Source organism: Sinohyriopsis cumingii, chromosome 3 (genome assembly GCF_028554795.1).
Source record: "Sinohyriopsis cumingii isolate HCF-2022 chromosome 3, ASM2855479v2, whole genome shotgun sequence".
In the NCBI taxonomy this organism is placed as follows: domain Eukaryota; kingdom Metazoa; phylum Mollusca; class Bivalvia; order Unionida; family Unionidae; genus Sinohyriopsis; species Sinohyriopsis cumingii.
Genome location: NC_142963.1, coordinates 153,102,007 through 153,127,578, shown reverse-complemented (window position 1 = coordinate 153,127,578; position 25,572 = coordinate 153,102,007). Strand labels below are relative to the sequence as shown.

The window sequence follows — 25,572 nt, the reverse complement described above, 5'->3', positions numbered from 1 at the left end:
ACCACCTAGATCAGGGAATTAATTTGTTTGAAAAGTTTCATTGTAATCCTCCAAGTAGTTTAGGAGAAGTAAAGATAACAAACTTGTACTAATGGATGAGAGATGATGGACAACAGACCATCTCATGACCAGTAGAGCTAAAAGCTAGATTTGTGTTGTAAAACACATATGACTACATGCAGAACAATATATATCTAATTCCAAAAAGATTTCAAATGTGAAAATTTAAGGCATGAAAATCTACTCAGGTCATCTACATATTCATGCCAAATTTAATTTGTCTACCTCACGAAGTTTTTGATAAATCATAAAAACAAATCCTTTGTTAAAAACAGTCCAAGTTCAAATAATTTAACTAGGTAAAAATTGGATAAGCTGCTGTAATGGCTTCAAAATCTAATCAGGTCATAGAAATACAATAAGCAAAGAAAATCTCATTTGTCTGCATGGAGTTGTATTTTAGCACTATGCTAAGAAGCTGCTCTGGATGGCCTGATGTTACCAAATCAAGATGGCCCCTGTAACTTTGAGTGGGGGCTGAAGCTAGAAATGCAAACATAATATCAAAACATTACAGAACTAATTCTTCAATGCACAATTCATGATCAAGTTTGGATGAACTACTGTACTATTTTGACATTTATTCTAAAATGTTGGATAAAAATGCAAGTATATTCTTTTGTTCTAGCTCTTATCAATATTGTCTTTCCCACTGGAAGTGAGATACAGTGTCTCAGGTGCTTAGCCTGTCCAGGCTATATCTTTCCCACTGGAAATCAGATCTCGGCCTGTTTAGCTTGTTAAGTCTGTATCTACGCTACTGAAGCAGATTACCTCAGCCTGTCCAGACTGTATCTATGCTACTGTTCAGTCTGTCCAGACTGTATCTATGCTACTGAAGCAGATCACCTCAGCCTGTCCAGACTGTATCTATGCTACTGTTCAGTCTATCCAGACTGTATCTACACTACTGAAGCTGATCACCTCAGCCTGTCCAGACTGTATCTATGCTACTGAAGCAGATCACCTCAGCCTGTCCACATTGTATCTATGCTACTATTCAGTCTGTCCAGACTGTATCTACACTACTGAAGCAGATCACCTCAGCCTGTCCAGACTGTATCTATGCTACTGTTCAGTTTGTCCAGACTGTATCTACACTACTGAAGCAGATCACCTCAGCCTGTCCAGACTGTATCTATGCTACTGTTCAGCCTGTCCATTTTGTATCTATGCTACTGTTCAGCCTGTCTAGACTGTATGTACATTAAGAATCGGAAGATACCAGTCTGCTGTTACTTAGTGATGAAAACTAAAGTGGACTTCATGATCATGCATGAACTAAGATACCAATGTCTTGTACTACCGCAAATGAGGTTAGCCCGATTTCTCATTTTATGTTCTTACCCTTAGGAACTTGTACAGAAGGAATGTAAACCAGTTTGTTAACATCTTTTCTGCCACTGATTCAGTCCTGAAAACAAAAAATGTATACTAGAACAAACAGATCATAAAAGTTTATCAAATATATTTGATAACGATGTGACAAAATTGAAATAAATACTACAATTTCACTTGTAGCTGATTGCAACCTTCACTGCAAATTTACATTGAAGCAGTACTTTGAAAAAGTTTCAAAAAAGGGAAATCTATTTGGAAAATTGAAAATAAGCTGAAAGACATGCAATGAAATCCGTACAATGCTTGATTGGTATTATTATGTAGGAGGAGCCTTCAGCAATTTGATGATTCAAGTAACATTCTAATTCAAAACTAAAGTCTGTTCTAGTTATAACTATAGTCTGTTCTAGTTATAACTATAGTCTCTTCTAGTTTATATTATGTTCTAGTTTATAACTATAGTCTGTTCTAATTTATAACTATAGTCTGTTCTAGTTTATAACTATAGTTTGTTCTAGTTTATAAGTAGTCTGTTATAGTTTATAACTATAATCTGTTCTAGTTTATAACTATAGTGTGTTCTAGTTTATAACTATAGCTTGTTCTAGTATAAAAGTAGTTTGTTCTATTTTATAACTATAATCTGTTCTAGTTATAACTATAGTCTCTTCTAGTTTAAATTCTGTTCTAGTTTATAACTATAATCTGTTTTAGTTTATAACTATAGTCTGTTCTAGTTTATAACTATAGTCTGTTCTAGTTTATAAGTATAATCTGTTCTAGTTTATAACTATAGTCTGTTCCAGTTTATAACTATAGCTTGTTCTTGTTTATAAGTATAGTCTGTTCTAGTTTATAACTATAGACTGTTCTAGTTTATAACTATAGTCTCTTCTATTTTATAACTATAGTCTGTTCTAGTTTATAACTATAGTCTGTTTAGTTTCTTCTAATTTATAACTAAAGACCAACTGCAAAAGACAGTCCCTGATCTTCCATTACATAATGCATCAGCAGATCAGGGTTTGTGATGCTTATTCTTCTGATTAAACAATCTGCACAGACCCAATCTGCCTGTAAATTATATAAACAATCTAAACAGACCCAGACCTGCCTGCACATTATATAAATAATATGCACAGACCCAGATCTGCCTGCACATTATATAAACAATCTGCATAGACCCAGATCTGCCTGCACATTAAATAAACAATCTGCACAGACCCATATCTGCCTGTATATTATATAAATAATCTGCACAGACCCAGATCTGCCTGCACATTATATAAACAATCTGCACAGACCCAGATCTGCCTGTAAATTATATAAACAATCTGAACAGACCCAGATCAGCCTGCAAATTATATAGACAATCTGCACAGACCCAGATCTGCCTGCATATTTTATAAACAATCCGCACAGACCCAGATCTGCCTGCACATTATATAAACAATCTGCACAGACCCAGATCAGCCTGCACATTATAAAACAGCAGATCTGTGCAGTTTGCAGTTACACTTGACTTAGCAATAAATACATCAGAGTAACAATTATATAAATATCTTTTAGTATCACAGTATTATGAGAAACATACTGAACAATCTGAGAGAGAGAGAGAGAGAGAGAGAGAGAAAGAAAAAATACTGACCTTCTGAGAAGTAATTTTGGATGATTTTTACCATCTACTGAGCGTTCAATCAAATCTGCCAGCAATGTTTTGAGAATACTGAAATAAAATTGGATCACAATTTTACATGAACTTTCAGACAACTCAGAATTAGCTTCCAAGAGCATTTAAAAGGGAAATCAAAGTGGTAAACACTATCCTTTTCCAATTCACACACAGTTTTGATCATAAACTTTCAGACAACTAAGAATTATTTTCCAAGAGCAAATAAAAGGGAAAGCAAAGAAGTAGAAACACATGAAAACAGTTCTGAAAATGTTTTAATTGCTGGTTGTGTGTGTGCGTGTGTATGTATGTAAGTATATATATATAATTTATGACTAAATAAAGATAAAGTTTTATTAATATTTGTATTATGTATAATAACCATTAAAAAAAGACAAAAATTAATAAACAAAAATAATATATTATACCTTGATATCTTATTGACAAATGTTCAATAATTCATAAGAACTCAATTTATATAATAAAAATTATGGTGTGCATAATACTTATAATCATAATATACTGAGAAATAATTTAAAAATGCCCTTTCATTTTTAAGGAATTATAAACTTATTTTTATCATATTAGTTTCAGAGAACAAACTTACTCCATCTCACCTGTTTCTATTGGATTCATGGACTCTTAATAAGGTATATCCAAAAGGTCTAAATTCCAAGACACTATACGACATTCATTAATCATTTTTCCCAAGTTTACAATTAGTTAAGAATATTTTTATATTATTCTAATCTACAGAATAACTTAACAAGTGAAAGTATAAACTAATATCATAAAAATAAGTTTACTAATTGAGTTCTGATGAAATACTGAACATTCGTCAATAATATATCTAGATATAATATATTAATTTTTTTAATTATTTTTTTTATATTTTAATATTTTTAAAAAATGTGCATTATACATAATAAAAATATTAATAAAACTTTATCTCTATTTATTCATACATACATTTTTGAGACAGTTATCAATAGAGAGATATGTATCCTTAAGATCCAGTTAAATGTAATTTTATGCATTTTAAATATCATTAATCTGTGCTGTATATCAATATTTGCATGTCAATTAATCATTAAAGAATAAGACAGGTTAAAAATGTAATCTATGACATCACACACAAAAGAAGGATACAAAATAATGATGGACATGAAAGTGACTAAACTATGAATACTCATATTTAATTAATAAATTAGTCAACAGGAGTTTAAAAAAAGGGCTAAAGATCCTATGATATGGTTAACACAGCAATTACTTGAGAACATGTACAGTGAAAACCATTTTAACAGTATCACCACACTATGTTATTGATATATTTCCATAATGTTTCTACATTTGTGGTGAATTAGTTATAAGTTCTTAGTAAGGTAATGACCTGGACACAGCACAAAGTTTTGGTGCATTTGTCTGTCAATATCTACATCAGAGTGAAATGACTGAATTTTTAATGCATCTTTCTGAAACTTGCCAAATTACACGAGTCTGTTACTTTTACCTACCTATGCAAGCTTGCCAAATTACATGAGTCTGTTCCTTTTAACTAGCTATGCAAACTTGCCAAATTACACGAGTCTGTTCCTTTTACCTAGCTAAGCAAGCTTGCCAAATTACACCTGTTCCTTTTACCTACCTATGCAAACATGCCAAATTACATCTGTTCCTTTTACCTACCTATGCAAACATGCCAAATTACACCTGTTCCTTTTACTTATCTATACAAACTTGTCAAATTACACCTGTTCCTTTTACTTATCTATACAAAGGCCAAAAGGCTTAACTCAATATACATTTTATTTTCTACTTAGGCTTCACTGCTGCTTTCAAATTAATGCAATTAACATTCTTCACTAGCAAGCAAATTTCACGAAGAAAAAAAACGAGAACAACTATTTTGTTTGGGATGCAATCATAGCTGATTGCTCAGCAGTAACTTAAAGGACAGCTCCATGATACACAAGTATTTTATTATATAAATAATGAATCAATAATGTGGCATTGATTTTTGTCTGTTCCTGAGAAACAGTTTCAATGCAATGTATGGTAGTTCTCTAATATCTTTTCTTATGACCCTAACTAATACATTAACAATTGTATACTTTGGATGGATTGACACATAGGATGAAATCAAAATGCATTAAAGAAATCATAACTTACTCTGTAGCATATTCTAGCTTGGTCTGTAGGGCAACTGATATGAGAGATGCTACGTTGACACGGTCCCGCATGCTGAATTTTTTATTCAATTCCAGCGTTTGGATCATGGTCAAAAGAAAGGTTTTGTTGTTCAGAAGCTGGGCAAACTGTTTCAGACCTCTCTCCACCTCCTCACGCCGAGAATATTCCACCTGGTATTCAGAAGAAAGAAAAAAACCCAGTAAAATCTTGCAGATTAATAAAAAAAAAATTATTTTACAGGAAAACATTAATCTATTGGATCCCTTTCTAGTGAATTTAATAACAACTTGACCATGTAGAGTTTTTAGTCACTATGTAGTGAATTTAACAACAACTTGACCATGTAGAGTTTTTAGTCACTAAACTACATTCATCTGAAGGCTTAGGTCAAAAGACATTTAAAAGAACAAACTTACTTCATCTCACAAGATGTACCACTTGTGAAAACGATACTGGTACCAAGGACAAGGTTCCGGTCCATATACATGAGATAAGGTTCCAGTCCATATACATGACATAAGGTTCCTATTCATATACATGAGATAAGGTTCCGGTCCATATATATATGAGATAAGGTTCCTGTCCATATACATGAGATTAGGTTCCTGTCCATATACATGAGATAAGGTTCTGTCCATATACATGAGATAAGGTTCCGGTCCATATACATGAGATAAGGTTCTTGTCCATATACATGAGATAAGGTTCCTGTCCATATACATGAGACAAGGTTCCTATTCATATACATGAAATAAGTTTCCTGTCCATATACACAAGACAAAGTTCCTGTTCATATACATGAAATAAGGTTCCTGTCCATATACATGAGATACAGTTCCTGTCCATATATACACGAGATGCAGTTCCACAAATCAATATTTACTTTGAGATTAGCTATGACTTACATTTTAACAGTTACAATGAAGTCATGGATAACAGCGCACTGAGGTCATGGATAACAGAGAAAAATGACACTGTTACTCACATTGAGGTCATGGATAACAGAGAAAAATGACACTGTTACTCACACTGAAGTCATGGATAACAGAGAAAAATGACACTGTTACTCACACTGAGGTCAATGATAACAGAGAAAAATGACACTGCTACTCACACTGAGGTCATGGATAACAGAGAAAAATGACACTGTTACTCACACTGAGGTCAATGATAACAGAGAAAAATGACACTGTTACATTGAGGTCATGGATAACAGAGAAAAATGACACTGTTACTCACACTGAAGTCATGGATAACAGAGAAAAATGACACTGTTACATTGAGGTCATGGATAACAGAGAAAAATGACACTGTTACTCACACTGAAGTCATGGATAACAGAGAAAAATGACACTGTTACTGACACTGAGGTCATGGATAACAGAGAAAAATGACACTGTTACATTGAGGTCATGGATAACAGAGAAAAATGACACTGTTACTCACACTGAAGTCATGGATAACAGAGAAAAATGACACTGTTACTCACACTGAGGTCAATGATAACAGAGAAAAATGACACTGCTACTCACACTGAGGTCATGGATAACAGAGAAAAATGACACTGTTACTCACACTGAGGTCATGGATAACAGGATGATTTTGAGCCTCATCTTGTGGAAATAAAACCCGCATACAGTAGGTCCGATAGTCCCAGTAGGGAATAGCAACTTGACCAGAGTAGTCACTGTGCAATTCTGTCATGTCTGTTTGAAGCTCTGCAAAGGCTGAAATTAAAGAAACAAAAAACATGCAAAAATAACTAAAAACATTACAAAAGTGACTTGTCACACAAGATAGTTGGTAAAGTGACTAATTTTGCACAGTTTCTAAGAAAAAATTCACCCTAACAACTTGTACGGATCATTGGACAAAAAGTGCATTCCTTCAAGCTTGACTTGCTGCCAAAAGGATTTTTTTGGAGACCTGAAAACACTATGCTACAATTTCTTGTGAATTCCTGATCATCAGCAATCTGTGCCATTATTTTCATGGATGACTAGTTTAAATTTACAAACAACTGTAGGCTGGCAATCACAATGTTGCTCTTCATCTGAAACTTGTCATCAAGTACTTAAAAGATGAAATTATTATTAGAACCAAATGTAGACAAAACCCATTGAAATACTCCAATTCTAGCAATTGGTGGACAAATCAAAGTACTGCAGTCCCTCATTAAAGACCCTGAAATGGGTAATTTTACCAATGGAAAATATGAAATGAAAATATAATACAGAATGAACATAAATAAAATGATGAATGCAATATGAGATGGAGAACAAAAGAAAAGAAACAATGAAGACAATATAAAATGGAGAACACAAAAGAAATGATGAATACAACATGAAAAAAATGGAGAACACAAATGAAATGATGAATACAATATGAAATGTAGAGTACAAAAGAATCGATGAATACAATATGAAATGTAGAGTACAAAAGAATCAATGAATACAATATAAAATGGAGGGTACAAAAGAATCGAATACAATATAAAAAAAATGGAGAACACAAATGAAATGATGAATACAATATGAAATGTAGAGCACAAAAGAATTGACAAATACAAAATGAAATGTAGAGTACAAAAGAATTGACAAATACAACATGAAATGTAGAGTACAAAAGAATTGACAAATACAACATGAAATGTACAGTACAAAAGAATCGATGAATACAAAATGAAATGTAGAGTACAAAAGAATCGATGAATATCATATGAAATGTAGAGTACAAAAGAATCGATGAATACAATATAAAATGGACAGTACAAAAGAATCGATGAATACAATATAAAATGGACAGTACAAAAGAATTGATGAATACAAAATGAAATGTAGAGTACAAAAGAATCAATGAATACAAAATGAAATGGAGTACAAAAGAATCGATGAATACAATATAAAATGGACAGTACAAAAGAATCGATGAATACAAAATGAAATGTAGAGTACAAAAGAATCGATGAATACAAAATGAAATGGAGTACAAAAGAATCGATGAATACAATATGAAATGGACAACATGATGAATGCAACACGAATGAAATAGAGACAAAAATGAGAAATGATAAATGTGATATGAAGGAAATGGAGACATAAATGCCAAACACAAAATGCTGAATGTTAAACAGAAGCAAAATTAAATGGGAATTAATTTCAAGAAAGGCTCTGAAAATCTATTAAAGGTCTTCCCTTGCATTTTGGGCTGCCGCTAAATATTTCCAGGGCTGAAAGCCCTTGTGCATGATAATCTGTGATAAGATTCTTTATTCTTAACAATGACATGACAATTTTTCACTATTTAAAAACCTTGAAATTGTACAAAAAGACACTACTTATGTGACATCATCACCAGTACCCATGTCCATACAATTTTGTTTCTGAAGAAAATGAAATATGAAATAAAACATTCTTAAATATTTTTCACAACTATATTTTTACATTCATTGTGGTTGTGGAAATATTTTTATTTATCGTAAATTCAATGCGGTCTTTAAAATTGTATGCGTTTTCTATTTAATTAAAGTACACCTTTAATAAGACAAGATACAAAAGGAATAGTTCTTTCCATTAATAATAACAAAATTAAAAATATGGACTTTGGTAAATGGATTCTACTTGAATGAAAATTAAAGAAATCAATGAATGGAAGCAATGAATGCCAAAAACAATCGAGTTGGAATGCAACATGAATGGAATGCAAATGAAATGAAGAATGAATGCAAAATTACCCGTTTCAGGATCCATATCTGGCCCTTTAATAATAGTACAGTTCCTTTTTCAGGCCCTTCATTAATAATATGGTTCCTGTTTCAGGGTCCACATCAGGCCCTTCATTAAAAATACCTTCTTTACATTCCTTGTTGACCCAGAATAGCATAAATACCTTTTTTACATTCCTTGTTGACATAGAATAGCATAAATACCTTTTTTACATTCCTTGTTGACCTAGAATAGCATAAATACCTTCTTTACATTCCTTGTTGACCTAGAATAGCATAAATACCTTTTTTACATTCCTTGTTGACCTAGAATAGCAAAAATACCTTCTTTACATTCCTTGGCAACCTTTGATTCCAGATTACCCAGAATAGCATAAATACCTTTTTTACATTCCTTGTTGACCCAGAATAGCATACATTCTTTACATTCCTTGTTGACCCAAAATAGCATAAATACCTTCTTTACATTCCTTGTTGACTTAGAATAGCATAATACCTTCTTTATATTCCTTGTTGACCTAGAATAGCATAAATACCTTCTTTACATTCCTTGGCAACCTTTGATTCCAGATTATCCATCTGTATCTGCCACTTCTTCTTCATACTTTTATTCTCACGCTTCTTGATGACCAGGATCACCACGAAGAAAATGATGACTAGCACCACAACCCCCACTGGCACACCGATTATTATTGGGAGGGGGACCTCTTGTTGATCATAACGTAAATATCCTACCATCTTTGAGAAATTACGACCAACATAAACCTGGATAACAATAAGAAGGAAAATTCAAGTGTATGATGCATAATATTTTCTTTTTGTGATGATTAGCATAACTGATAAGTGACTGTAACATTGACGATTATGACATACATGTGTGTGTGTGTGTATATATATATATATATATATATATATACACACACACACACACATATACATACATACATATACATACACATATATACATACAGGCACACACATTTATATACACACACACACATACATACACATATATACACACATATACATACACATATATACATACATATACATACACATATATACACACATATACATAAACATATATACAAACATATACACACATGCACATGTACGTCATATTTATCTACTTAGAACTTGAAAAATTCTGCAGTTTATCATTACCAAAATTCTTTGAAACTTGTGCACTGTGAAATACAAATTATTTGCTGGCTGTACAGTATCCAGAACAGCACTATTAGCACAGATTTACACAATGTACAGTATGCAGAACAGCACTATTAGCACAGTTTTACACAATGTATAGTATGCAGAACAGCACTATTAGCACAGATTTACACAATGTACAGTATACAGAACAGCACTATTAGCACAGATTTACACAGTGATGTTATTGCACTATTAATTTAATGAACACCAGACAATGACACTGGATCCCACCAGCTACCCAAACTTATGTGTATTTGTAACCAATGTTTAATCAGAAAAAGTAGTTGACCACAATATTGTTCCCCACTATCTGTATCATTCTGACTGAATGCTTACAATCACTTCTGGATTGGCACTCCCTTGCAGGGATTTAGGTTGTTCTTTTGGTGGTTTACAAGTGACTTGGTATTTTGCAACTGATGTTTCATTACAGAAACCATTTCCAATCCTGACTGTCACATCTCGCTCTGTCACTCCACTCAGAAACTTGGCCTGAAATATAAGATTCATCATAAAAAATTAGCTCATTTTCACAAACCAAGAGGTCCATGTGAGTTCTGCATTTAGCTGAAGTTATTTTAATTGAAAGTATAAACAGTTATCTTATTTCAGTTTTTAAGACATTGTTTCTTGTTTTAATTGCTTAATTCAGTTAGCAACGTGATTCATTCTCAGTGCACACATCATTACACAAGATTCCACATCAATGTTGCTACCTGACAACTGTTCAATTGTGGCCATCCTTTAGTGTGATTACACAATCGTGGCCATCCTTTAGTGGGATTATACAATTGTGGCCATCCTTTAGTGAGATTACACAATCGTGGCCATCCTTTAGTGGGATTACACAATTGTGGCCATCCCTTATTGGAATTACACAACTGTGGCCATCCTTAAGTGGGATTACACAATTGTGGCCATCCTTTAGTGGGATTACACAATTGTGGCCATCCCTTATTGGGATTACACAATCGTGGCCATCCTTTAGTGGGATTACACAATCGTGGCCATCCTTTAGTGGGATTACACAATTGTGGCCATCCCTTATTGGGATTACACAATCGTGGCCATCCTTTAGTGGGATTACACAATCGTGGCCATCCTTTAGTGGGATTACACAATTGTGGCCATCCTTTAGTGGGATTACACATACTGTATGAACAAACTATCATTTATGAAAGTACAATATCAATCTCCAAACAACTATGGCCTGACTGTCTGTGTGTTATCATGTCACTTGGATATCATACTGCTACCATGTCACTTGGATATCATACTGTTTCCATGTCACATGGATATCATACTGTTTCCATGTCACCTGGATATCATGCTGTTACCATGTCACTTGGATATCATATTGTTTCCATGTCATTTGGATACCATACTGTTTCCATGTCACTTGGATATCATACTGTTTCCATGTCGCTTGGATATCATACTGTTACCATGTCACCTGGATATCATACTGTTTCCATGTCACTTGGATATCATACAGTTACCATGTCACTTGGATATCATACTGTTGTGGATGGATATACCTTCATAGTTTCACAAAGGAAATGTAATGCTCAATTACATGATGAATTCTTGGGCTTTGAACAATTACACAGACAGTGGCATTGTAGGATACTATGAATCACAATAGTGTGAACCATGACACAAAATGATAATATTTACATGATACTATGAATCACAATAGTGTGAACAATGACACAAAATGATAATATTCACATGATACTATGAATCACAATCATGTGAACAATGACACATAATGATAATATTGACATGATACTATGAATCACAATAGTGTGAACCATGACACAAAATATTCACATGATACTATGAATCACAATCATGTGAACAAGACATTAGGCAATGACTTTCATAGGATGCTATGAATCACAATAATGTGAACTATACTTTCATTTCTTGTTTACATGGGGATGAAATCCAAATATGTTCACAACCTCCCGCATCCGAAGCAGATGCTCTAACCACTAGGCCACCAGAGTGGTCTGTTGCAAAATGATATTGTTCTGGGGTTTAACGCCATTTTTCAGCATAAGATAGGCTATACATGGCGGCCAGTATAACTGGTGGAGGAAGAACCCTGGAAAACCCAGGGAAAAACCACCGACCCATGAGAAGCTACTGGCAGGCTTTCCCACATACCCATGCTAGCCGAGCCTTGGACTCAAACCTACGCAGACAGAGGTGAGATGGCAATGATCCGGAACGGTGAACGCTTTAGACCACTCGGTCACTCAGGGCCCCTGTTGCAAAATGAAGAAAATTAATACCGTTTTGGGCAGCAAAGAAAATAATAATTTTTGCCATCAAAAGAAATACAAAAATCAATGACCAATCTAAGGGCTGATCCATTTAAGCATACATGTACTCAGGGAAGGCAGTTTTAAAAAAAAATATATGCCAGGGTACTTTGATTTCACAGAATTCATTTCAAAATGATAAGAAAATTCTAAACTGCATCTGTGGGTGAGTACCCCACTTTTAAAGTGCCTTCCCTGGGCCCCATGAATGTTTTAATGGAACAGCCCTTAGAAAAAAGTCTGCATGTATATTAAATTTCTCCTGATTGACATATTTGCATAGCCTGGTCACAATATATTTTATCACATAAATATTTCCAACATGAAATAAACAAACAAAATTTTGAATATATGTAAATGCAGAGTAGATGATGAACCAAAAAAGACCATTTCCTTTGTAAATCTCTTTGAGGTTAATAAAAACAAAAAGTTTATCCACAGAATACAAATGACTGTGCCTAAGAAAAGCAAGCCTTTACAGGATTACATACACATGAATGGACAGACAAGGGCAACAATTATTAAGTCCCTACAATATTTTAAGTGAAGCATAAAACATCAAATTGTACTTACATTAATTATTAGGTAGTTATCTGTTTTACTTTGGTAGGTCTTCTCCGAATTGCTGGGAAATGATTCAAAAACTGGGTCAGATACGATCCTGAAAGTTCCAAATTTCTCTTTGTCTTTTTCTGTTAGTTTTAAAACCTCTGTGACATTGTCCATAATAAATCCATAGCTGTATAATTCCTCCATGGTTGAGTTGCTGTTGCCATCACTGACAAGGGCCTCCACTTGCGGGGAATTGCAATGCATAAGATTTGCACTTGCAACCTTACAGTCCTGTGGAACCAAGCAAAGAGGTTCATGGGACAAGTTTATTTCACTTGTTAAGTTATCAAATACAACATATATTTGGATATATTGTGCATGGCTTTCTTTCACATATAATCAGGCAGAAGTACAGTAAAATCCATACATAACAATGCTCAAAGGACTCCGAAAATCGTAGATCTGAAGTTCAACATAACTATGTTAAGATATTATGTACAACACACAATGGGTCGCTGCCATGTACTTCATTATATCTGGCAATTTGTTTCATCCAATGTAACTAAACCTTAAAATTTACCATACTGCAAAAAAAAAAAAACAGTTCATGTAACTATTTGCCAAAGTTGTACAAATCAAACGTCTGCAATATTTTAAATCTGTAAATCTGCAGTAACTTAAAAATGTTAGCCACATGCAGTTTATTATTATGCAAGTTTAGTCCAATACAAAATCTTGATTTTAAAGATGATGCAGATGACAATTACTGTCAGGAAGTTATACCAACATCTTGGTGTCAGAAATTTATACCAACATCTTGCTGTCAGAAAGTTATACCAACATACTGCTGTTAGAAAGTTATACCATCATCTTGCTGTCAGAAAGTTATACCAACATCTTGCTGTCAGAAAGTTATACCAACATCTTGCTGTTAGAAAGTTTTACCAACATCTTGCTGTTAGAAAGTTCTACCAATGTCCTAGTGTATGCTAAAGCAGAGAATACAAAACGTGTAACATTACCAAGTTTAGGCTAAAATAATTTAAATTCAATGAATAAAACCAACATACTGAAGGCAAGTAACAGGAAGCTCAGAATTTTTGTAGTAATTTTTAACTAAAACTTGCCATACTAATTAATTGGCATTACATTTTTAACTAAAACTTATCATAATAATTAATTGGCATCACATTTTTAACTAAAACTTGTCATAATAATTATTTGGCATCATATTTTTAACTGAAACTTGCCATAATAATTAATTGGCATAATGTTTCAACTAAAACTTGCCATAATAATTAATTGGCATCACATTTTAAATAGAACTTGCCATAATAATTAATTGGCATCACATTTTTAACTAATATTTGCCATGATAATTTATTGGCATCAAATGTACCTAGTCTTTAAATCTAAATGTTGCTTGTATGCAGGAAATCGAAATCTGAAACTGTCCAAATAAATTTTTCTTCATAGTTGAAATCAATACCTAAAATGTCTAGTCTAAGAAATAATTTTAAATCAGTACCTAAAATGACTACTCTTAAGAAATAATTTTAAATCAATACCTAAAATGTCTAGTCATAAAATAATTTTAAATCAGTACCTAGAATGACTTGTCTAAGAAATAATTTTAAATCAATGCCTTAAATCACTTGGCTAAGAAATAATTTTAAATCAATGCGTAAAATCACTAGTCTAAGAAATAATTTTAAATCAATGCGTAAAATCACTAGTCTAAGAAATAATTTTAAATCAATGTGTAAAATCACTAGTCTAAGAAATAATTTTAAATCAATGCCTAAAATCACTTGTTGAAGAAATAATTTTAAATCAGTACCTAGAATCACTAGTCTAAGAAATAATTTTAAATCAATGACTAAAATCACTAGTCTAAGAAATAATTTTAAATCAGTACCTAAAATCACTAGCCTAAGAATAATTTTGTTTCTCTTCTTCTACAGCCATGCATTTTCATGGTTAGGTTGAAAAAATCTAGAAACCTAAATGAAAAAGATTTTTAAAAATATATTTTGTGTTTCATGGAAGGCAAGAAGCCCTCAAATCTGAAAAGAATTTGGAGGAATTCAAGATAAGACCATTTCTTTTGAACTTCTTAGTGCTGCAATCATCTCTGATATGCTTAGATTTTTCAAATTAGCAACAGCGGCAGTCATATGAGATGCAAGAGTGGCTTCATTTTCAATAAGAAGCAACTAAAGATCATGTGAAGTCTGCTGGAGAAAGCCCTATTATGGAGAACTTGTGATAACATGAGTTACAAGATGGCCACCATGTTAACCATAATGGATGTCAGATTAGAGGTCAAGCTAGACACCATAAGAAGTCTTCTGGTGAAAACCCCATGTTGACCTTCCATCAGGTAAAGTAGTGATAAGGGTCTGCCTTCAGGACAAGCTAGACACCATAAGAAGTCTTCTGGTGAAAACCCCATGTTGACCTTCCATCAGGTAAAGTAGTGATAAGGGTCTGCCTTCAGGACAAGCTAGACACCATAAGAAGTCTTCTGGTGAAAACCCCACGTTGACCTTCCGTCAGGTAAAGTAGTGATAAGGGTCTGCCTTGGCATCCATATTAAATGTCAGTACAGTATCAGTAACAATATATTCTAGATGTCTGCCTTGGCATCCATATTGAATGTCAGTACAGTATCAGTAACAATATATTCTAGATGTCTGCCTTGGCATCCATACTGAATGTCAGTACAGTATCAGTAACAATATATTCTTGATGTCTGCCTTGACATCCATACTGAATGTCAGTACAGTATCAGTAACAATACATTCTAGATGTCTGCCTTGACATCCATATTGAATGTCAGTACAGTATCAGTAACAACATATTCTAGATGTCTGCCTTGGCATCCATATTGAATGTCAGTACAGTATCAGTAACAATATATTCTAGATGTCTGCCTTGGCATCCATATTGAATGTCAGATCATCACCATTTCATTCAGGACCAAGTAGATATCATAAAGGTTTTCTTTTCTCAATGAAAACCACATGTTGATTTGACCATCCATTTATAAAGAGAAGCAACAAGATTTTCTAGATGCCTACCATCGCCATATTGCATGTCTGAGCATTACTATTTTCATATAGGACCAATAAAACCATGGGGTGAATGGGTGTGTGGTCTCATATCAATCCTCCAAGTAGTGTGGGAATAGCAAAAAGAAACTTGTGCTAATGGACATAATAAATGGCTGATAACAGACAATGTGCCATCCCATCAGCTCTTCTGATTCACAGCCAGTAAAACTAAAAACCTTTCTTTTCAATGGACTGGTGTCAACATTTTATTGACTGGTTCATTAATATAACTTACCCCTTCATATTGCTTGTCACCATACCAGAGAACCATTTTGGGCTCCTGAATTATGTTCAGGTGTGTACCCGTCACATCAATGCGAATTCCTCCACTGTAATACAAAAGCACAATTTAATTGGTGTGCTTTGTCCAAATTCTGCAGATCAACAAATGTTTGAGAAATGCCACAAGTTAAATTTCTCCACAGTTCAGTATACTTTGGATTAATTGCTCCTTGACTAAACAGCTCCAGATCATAATTACAAATATGTTTATGTAAGATTAAACAGCCATAATAATGTCATTACATGTATGTATGAAGTTTAATACAAATTCAATAATTCCATTAAATGTATTGAGACAAAGAATAATAATAATAATAATGATAATAATAATAATAATAATAATAATGAGGACTTTGTATAGCGCCTAATCTTAAGAAGCTCTAACCGTTTTACAACATTAGACAACACCTATAAGATAAGAAACATAATAATATTATTACAAAAACAAACAACATGAAATCAGAAAAACAAAAAAAAAATAAAAAACATGCTGAGAATATTTCAGGTAGGAAACATTATTAGGTCTTTAAGTTTGTTCTTGCAGTCGAAATAAGTGAGTTTTGAGAGCCCTCTTGAATGTGATCACTGTGTTTTTGTGTCTAAGTTCAGTGGGCAATTCATTCCACATTGCTGGGCTCTGGTATGCAAAAGAACGCTGTCCATATGACTTTGTTTTCATAGTGGGAATAATGAGTATACGATTATCAGAAGAGGAGCATAAGTATCTTGCTGGTGTGTACACATGGGTGAGGTCAGATAGGTATGTTGGACTAGAGTCTGACAGTGAAATATAACACAGAGAATAAATTTTGTGTTTGATTCTGGATTGAATGAATAGCCAGTGTAGGGTACAGAGCAGCGGGGAGGTGTGCTCTGATCGTGGTACTCTAAGTATGATCCAAGCAGCTGTGTTTTGAACTTTTTGAAGTTTCTGGAGTATATATTGAGATGAACCAGACAGAATTGAGTTACAATAGTCCAGTCTTGAAAGTACTAATGAACACACAAGTGTTTTAGTGGCATCAGCTGAAAGATATTTGCGAATTGAGCTGATGCATCTCAGCTCAAGATATGCAGCCTTGCATATGTTCATGACATGTTGGTGCAATGTGAGAGTACTGTCCAGAGTAACACCTAGGTTTCGTACTGATTGTGTGAATTTAATGTTGGCGTTGCTGATATTTATTGTTTGAGGTAAAGGATGTGAATGAGAAAGTCTTTGTGTTGTGATCAGAATGGCCTCAGTTTAATACACAGTATGTTCTTGTTTCAAAATCTCAAAACACCAAATCAGGGCTTAAGATGAGTCCCAAAACTTGGACATAATAAACCCAAAACTCAATAACTCTTCAAAAACTTGGCTTTTAGCTTTGTAGTGAATGATGATCTCATCCCTGAAATAGTAAACACCTTGAAATAATAAATACCATGAAATAGTAAACACCTTGAAATAATAAATACCATGAAATAGTAAACACCTTGAAATAATAAATACCATGAAATAGCAAACACCTTGAAATAATAAATACCATGAAATAATAAACATCCTGAAACAATAAACACCTTGAAATAATAAAATAATATCCTGAAATAATAAACACCTTGAAATAATAAATACCCTAAAATAATAAACACCTTGAAATAATAAACATCCTGAAATAATAAATACCTTGAAATAATAAATACCCTGAAATAATAAACACTATGAAATAATACCTTGAAATAATAAACACATTGAAAAATTAAACACTTTGAAATAATAAATACCTTGAAATAAAAAACACCTTTAAATAACAAATACCCTGAAATAATAAACACCTTGAAATAATAAATACCCTGAAATAATAAATACCATTTGTAATGTGAAAGAGGTATAAGGTAATATTGTGTTTTAGATGTAATGGTATGATCATTACAAGAATTATGTAACTACCTCAATGTTAACCCTGACAATGAGGTACTTGAGGTAGCATTTATTTTTAGGTCAATGGTGTACTGGACACATGCAGTCAAATGAAAACAAATACAAAAACAAAGATCACTTTTACACAGACATGAAATTTACACTTTATAAAGTAAGTGTTGTTCAAACTACTGACTGGTTGGGGGAAAAAAAAGAATTTTCTCCATTCTGCATGCAATCAGATCTACTGATGGGAAATTAAGTGTGTGATTAGACCTCCTGATGTGATAAGCAGGCCTCACGATAGGAAACACAGTGTGTGATTAGACCTCCTGATGGGATAAGCAGACCTCATGATAGGTAACACAGTGTGTGATTAGACTTCCTGATGGGATAAGCAGGCCTCATGATAGGTAACACAGTGTGTGATTAGACCTCATGATGGGATAAGCAGACCTCATGATAGGAAACACAGTGTGTGATTAGACTTCCTGATGGGATAAGCAGACCTCATGATAGGCAACACAGTGTGTGATTAGACTTCCTGATGGGATAAGCAGGCCTCATGATAGGAAACACAGTGTGTGATTACACTTCCTGATGGGATAAGCAGGCCTCATGATAGCATGATAGGAAACAGTGTGTGATTAGACTTCCTGATGGGATAAGCAGACCTCATGATAGGAAACACAGTGTGTGATTAGACCTATTAAAGGGGAATAAATGCATGATTTTCAATTGTAGTACTTGATGTAACCCTGACTTTAATGTCATTTAAAACCCTAAAGTAATAATAATAATAATAATAATAATAATAATAATGATGACCTTATTTAAAGAGGGTAATACAATTAGCTAAGAACTAATCTACCCTGAGGCCCTCATACAAAGGAATTTATTAATTTTAGCTGCATCTACGAGCCACTGGATATATTGGGTTTGGAAGAAGAAAATAGAGTGGGCATTTCTAATATCAAGTGGAATACTATTCGAGAGCAAAGTTCCAGAGTACTGGAAACTTTTTTTTACATAATTCCTTATTTGGTTTGAGAATTTTATACTGTTTGGTAGACATGGATCACAGGTGGGGAGTATTACCAGGTAGCCTGAAATGGAATAGTGATTGCCAATATTCAGGAGCACTATGATAGGATATCCTGTACATCAATTTGGCTTTTCTCAAACAGATATACTTCAACATGTTCATGCCTGGGAGTGAGGTTTTCATTTTTTGTTCTCCCAGCAAAGTCTTAAAATGTAATCAAGAGGTTTCAGTTGATACTGAATAGCAGAATTTTTATAATGAGGTTCACAACAAGACAGTGATTTCTAGCAGAAAAGTTGACAGTAACGATGATGCTAATTACCTGACAATAGCCACTTTGGGGTCGATGTTAGTAATGGTGGGGTCAGTGGCATACTGGTAGTCGATGCCGCTTGTCACCATCTGCTTATCGAACTGCACGCTGAGTTTCTCCACCATCACACCAGCTGCCATGCTGGTGACACATGTGAGCATTGTGCTATTGAAACTGAAATCAATTCATGTACAAACTTTAAATGTGTGAAATAAACCCAACACAAGCTTTATAATGTCAATCATAAAAAAGGTTTTAATTGTGTTAAATCAATAAATACACAAGGATTTAACAGTGTGAAATCAATCCATACCCAAGATTTAACTGTGTAAAATCAACCATATATAAAGGTTTTAACTGTGTAATATCAACCTATATACAAGGTATTAAATGAGTGAATACATACACAAGCTTTAAACTGTGTGAATTCAGACACAAGCTTTAAACTGTGTGAAATCATCCCACACACAAGCTTTTAACTGTGTGAACTCATCCCACACACAAGCTTTTAACTGTGTGAATACAGACACAAGCATTAAACTGTGTGAAATCATCCAACACACAAGCTTTTAACTGTGTGAATACAGACACAAGCTTTAAACTGTGTGAAATCATCCCACACACAAGCTTTTAATGGTGTGAAATCAATCCATGCAAAATGTTTGAAGGGTGTGAAATCAATCCAAACACCAGGTTCTGTGTGAAATCAACCCATACACAAGATTTTAACTGTGCGAATACATAAACAACCTTTAAAATGTGTGAATCAATTCACACATGAGCTTTTCACTGTGTGAAATCATTCGTTATACAAGATTTTAACTTTTTCAAACCTGACTGAAATATCACATCTAAAACCAGCCATTATGGAAGCTATATTGGGTGTATGATAGTCAAACCTGACTGAAATATCACATCTAAAACCAGCCATTATGGTGTATGATAGTCAAACCTGACTGAAATATCACATTTAAAACCAGCCCTTCTGGAAGCTATATTGGGTGTATGATAGTCAAACCTGACTGAAATATCACATCTAAAACCAGCCATTATGGAAGCTATATTGGGTGTATGATAGTCAAACCTGACTGAAATATCACATCTAAAACCATCCATTATGGTGTATGACAGTCAAACCTGACTGAAATATCACATCTAAAACAAGCCATTATGGAAGCTATATTGGGTGTATGATAGTCAAACCTGACTGAAATATCACATCTAAAACCAGCCATTATGGAAGCTATATTGGGTGTATGATAGTCAAACCTGACTGAAATATCACATCTAAAACCAGCCATTATGGTGTATGATAGTCAAACCTGACTGAAATATCACATTTAAAACCAGCCCTTCTGGAAGCTATATTGGGTGTATGATAGTCAAACCTGACTGAAATATCACATCTAAAACCAGCCATTATGGAAGCTATATTGGGTGTATGATAGTCAAACCTGACTGAAATATCACATCTAAAACCATCCATTATGGTGTATGACAGTCAAACCTGACTGAAATATCACATCTAAAACAAGCCATTATGGAAGCTATATTGGGTGTATGATAGTCAAACCTGACTGAAATATCACATCTAAAACCATCCATTATGGAAGCTATATTCGGTGTATGATAGGCGCCATTTCCATTCAGGACCAATTAGGTAAAAAAGGAAGTAAACTGGTGAAATATCCATGTTGAAATAACCATTCATTTGAGAGGAAGAGAGATAACAATATTTTCAAGATGTCCAGAATGATGGTTACATTGAGGGTCATTATTTTGATCTACATGTAGATATCACAAGAACTCTTCTGATGAAAACAAAATATCGAAATGAATTTCCATTTAAGAGAAGTAGCAATAACAAGATTTCAGGATGGTCACCTGTGTCCATACTGAATGTCAACTCAGCACAATTTTAATTTAGAACCAACAAGACATTACATAAAGTCTACCCATGATGGTGTCACCTTCCATTTTGGAGGAGTAACAATAACAAGATGTTTAAGCTGGCTGCTATAGCGACCATAGTGGATAACAGATGTGCACCATTTCCAATTAAGACCAACTACTGATGGACATAATAAAAGGTCTTCTGGTGAAAGCACAATGTCAACATTACCAGGAGAAAGGACAAGATTTTCCATATGGCCATATTTGAGGTCCAATTGACACCATTTTCATTTACATCCAACTAGACATCATAATAAATCCTTCAGTTAAAACCCCATGCTGATATGAACATGACCAGTAAGCCTATGATCATAGAGCTATAACCAGCAGGCCTATGACCAGTAGGCCTATGATCATAGAGCTATGACCAGTAGGCCTATGACCAGTAGGGCTATGACCATAGAGCTGTGACCAGTAGGGCCATGACCATAGAGCTATGACCAGTAGGCCTATGACCAAAGAGCTATGACCAGTAGGCCTATGACCATAGAGCTATGACCAGTAGGCCTATGACCATAGAGCTATGACCAGTAGGCCTATGACCATAGAGCTATGACCAGTAGGCCTATGACCAGTAGGGCTATGACCAGTAGGCCTATGACCATAGAGCTATGACCAGTAGGCCTATGACCATAGAGCTATAACCAGCAGGCCTATGACCAGTAGGCCTATGATCATAGAGCTATGACCAGTAGGGCTATGACCAGTAGGCCTATGACCATAGAGCTATGACCAGTAGGGCCATGACCATAGGGCTATGACCAGTAGGCCTATGACCATAGAGCTATGACCAGTAGGCCTATGACCATAGAGCTATGACCAGTAGGGCTATGACCATAGAGCTATGATCAGTAGGGCTGTGACCAGTAGGGCTATGACCAGTAGGCCTATGACCATAGAGCTATGACCATAGAGCTATGACCAGTAGGGCTATGACCAGTAGGCCTATGACCATAGAGCTATGACCAGTAGGGCTATGACCATAGAGCTATGATCAGTAGGGCTATGACCATAGAGCTAGGACCAGTAGGGCAATGACCATAGGGCTATGACCAGTAGGCCTATGACCATAGAGCTATGACCAGTAGGCCTATGACCATAGAGCTATGACCATTAGGGCTATGACCATAGAGCTATGATCAGTAGGGCTATGACCATAGAGCTATGATCAGTAGGGCTATGACCAGTAGGCCTATGACCATAGAGCTATGACCAGTAAGGCTATGATCAGTAGGGCTATGACCAGTAGGCCTATGACCATAGAGCTATGACCAGTAAGGCTATGACCATTGAGCTATGATCAATAGGGCTGTGACTAGTAGGGCTATGACCAGTAGGCCTATGACCATAGAGCTATGACCAGTAGGCCTATGACCATAGAGCTATGACCAGTAGGGCTATGACCATAGAGCTATGATCAGGAGGGCTATGACCATAGAGCTATGACCAGTAGGGCTATGACCATAGAGCTATGATCAGTAGGGCTATGACCATAGAGCTATGATCAGTAGGGCTATGACCAGTAGGGCTATGACCATAGAACTATGACCAGTAGGGCTATGACCATAGAGCTATGATCAGTAGGGCTATGACCAGTAGGCCTATGACCATAGAGCTATGACCAGTAGGCCTATGACCACAGAGCTATGACCAGTAGGGCTATGACCAGTAGGGCCATGACCATAGGGCTATGACCAGTAGGGCTATGACCAGTAGGCCTATGACCATAGAGCTATGACCAGTAGGGCCATGACCATAGAGCTATGACCAATAGGGCCATGACCATAGGGCTATGACCAGTAGGCCTATGACCATAGAGCTATGACCAGTAGGGCCATGACCATAGGGCTATGACCAGTAGGGCTATGACCAGTAGGCCTATGACCATAGAGCTATGACCAGTAGGGTCATGACCATAGGGCTATGACCATAGAGCTATATCCAGTAGAGCTAAAATAATTAAGTTGTGCAACAAATGATGGGCTATGAAGCAAATCAACCCAACCTACTTGTTCTTTGAGTTTGACATTTCTTTCAATATCAGCATATACAGCTTAATCAAAAGAGATCTCTCTGTCTGTGGTATTTAAAAAGGTGATATATAAGTGTAGAAAAATATGCACACCAATTAGGCAACCAACAAAGCCCACATATAATGATTAAGCATCATCTAATACTTGAGCAGAAGAAACGGGTACGGGTCATTACAATTTACAAAAGGTACTGGTAATTACAATTTACAAAAGATACCAGTAATTACAATTTACAAAATTTGATTCAGCATCAAACAAAAAAAATAATAAATGCAAAAGATTTCTAGTCAAAATTTGACAAATAAGCTGTGAAGGTTGAAAGGTAACATAGGGGTGTGTGTGGTTAGGGTGATGCTGCTTACCTTTTGACCTCACAGCTATAATTCCCAATCCAGACTGTTCTTTTGGTGCCAGCATTCATGTCAATCCCACTAAGGGTCACCAGAGTCCCCCCTGACTTTGGGCCTCGGGAGGGGGTAATCTTCACAAGGACAGGATTCTGAAATAAGAATTTAAGCAGAGATGTTTGTATTATAATGTCATTATAAAGCTCCCGATTTAAACTCAATGTTAAGACTTGCAAAAAATTTACCTGATTGAATTCTGACAATGGACAACACCATAACATCAAAAACGAAATAATGATAATTTCAATTGTCAAATTTGCCAGAATTCAAAACAGGAATGACAAGGCCTCTATGTTAAGCCCTTGAACAAAACACAGCTGTGAAATGTATAACCTTGACCCCAAGGCCATAGGTGTGAAGGAGTATATCACAGAATGAACCATCTTAGCTTCATAATGAGTCATGCCAAGTAGGATGAGAATCTATGAAAGACTCATGCCAAGTAGGATGCGAATCAATCAAAGACTCATGCCAAGTAGGATGAGAATCTATCAAAGGGTCATGCCAAACAGGATGAGAATCTTCAAAGCGCTTAGAAAATATAAGCAAATGAAATTTGTTTTGCAAAAACTTTCATGCAAGTTTAGCAAGACTTATCTTCAGAGATGCCAACCCCAGAGAACAAAACATTTAAGTGCCATGAGTGGCATAGCCACAAATACATGCTTAAATCTCTTTCTGTATTTATAATTGATAGATAGCCCCCAAAAAACCTTTGGATCTTTGAAACAGAGCCTCTGCTATGACTCACTAGTGAAATTGTATAGCTCTTTTATTTTTGTATGTCTCTCTAACTCTGTTCATTAACAAGTCTGGATTTTGTCATGCCAGGAAAATCTTCACCATATTTCTTACAAAATTTCTGTTTGTGCTTTATCCTTGTTTTTTTATAGCTATAGCTTTGATGGCAGTATTTTGAGAAAAATTGAAGAGTTCAAAGCCAAACTTTTTTAACTATGAGACGTGAACAGTGGAAGAGAACGACTGAACAAAAACCAATATCAGCCAATGAAAATCAAGATATAATTGTGACCAATGAAAATGAGGGAACTAACTATTATTCAGCCAATACAATGGAAGGCTTTTAGTCTGCACCATTTTCCAAAATGGCAAACACATTATGAAGAAAACGTTTCTGCTTAAGGATTAAAAAAAAGCCAAACAATTGCATAATTCCATTTCTGAATGTCAGAAATATTGGAGTTTTTCTTGTTTTTCACTGGAGCATGGATTTTTTCAGAAGGATGGCCTAATTCTTGGAGCTGCTTGGATCAGTTAAAAAGTATGCATCAGTAATCCCTTGCCTCCAAGGTAGAGGGGGTGAGTAAGCATGTTGAAAAGGGGTGAGAGCATATCAAAGGGGGTGAGTGAGCATGTCAAAGGGGGTGAGTTAGCATGTCAGAGATTGAATTGTCTTAGTTTTATAATGAAATTTATCATGA

General features: G+C 34.9%; 1 protein-coding gene across 3 annotated transcripts in view; it reads right to left on the bottom strand.

Moving 5' to 3' along the window:
* Positions 1–25,572, bottom strand: part of LOC149804168 (plexin-A2-like) — a 328,681-nt gene that overhangs the window by 47,491 nt on the left and 255,618 nt on the right. For all 3 annotated transcript variants that reach the window (XR_016420317.1, XM_089954145.1, XM_089954146.1), the window contains exons 16-25: positions 24,086–24,222; positions 19,747–19,911; positions 16,430–16,523; positions 13,100–13,369; positions 10,533–10,688; positions 9,524–9,752; positions 6,839–6,990; positions 5,243–5,433; positions 3,050–3,127; positions 1,408–1,474 (exon numbers count right to left, since the gene is read on the bottom strand). Coding sequence is in view for 2 of the 3 variants with exons in the window: in XM_089954145.1 (XP_089810271.1) it covers positions 1,408–1,474; positions 3,050–3,127; positions 5,243–5,433; positions 6,839–6,990; positions 9,524–9,752; positions 10,533–10,688; positions 13,100–13,369; positions 16,430–16,523; positions 19,747–19,911; positions 24,086–24,222 (1,539 nt within the window). In the remaining variant the exon portion in view is untranslated. The remainder of the gene's footprint in view (positions 1–1,407; positions 1,475–3,049; positions 3,128–5,242; positions 5,434–6,838; positions 6,991–9,523; positions 9,753–10,532; positions 10,689–13,099; positions 13,370–16,429; positions 16,524–19,746; positions 19,912–24,085; positions 24,223–25,572) is intronic.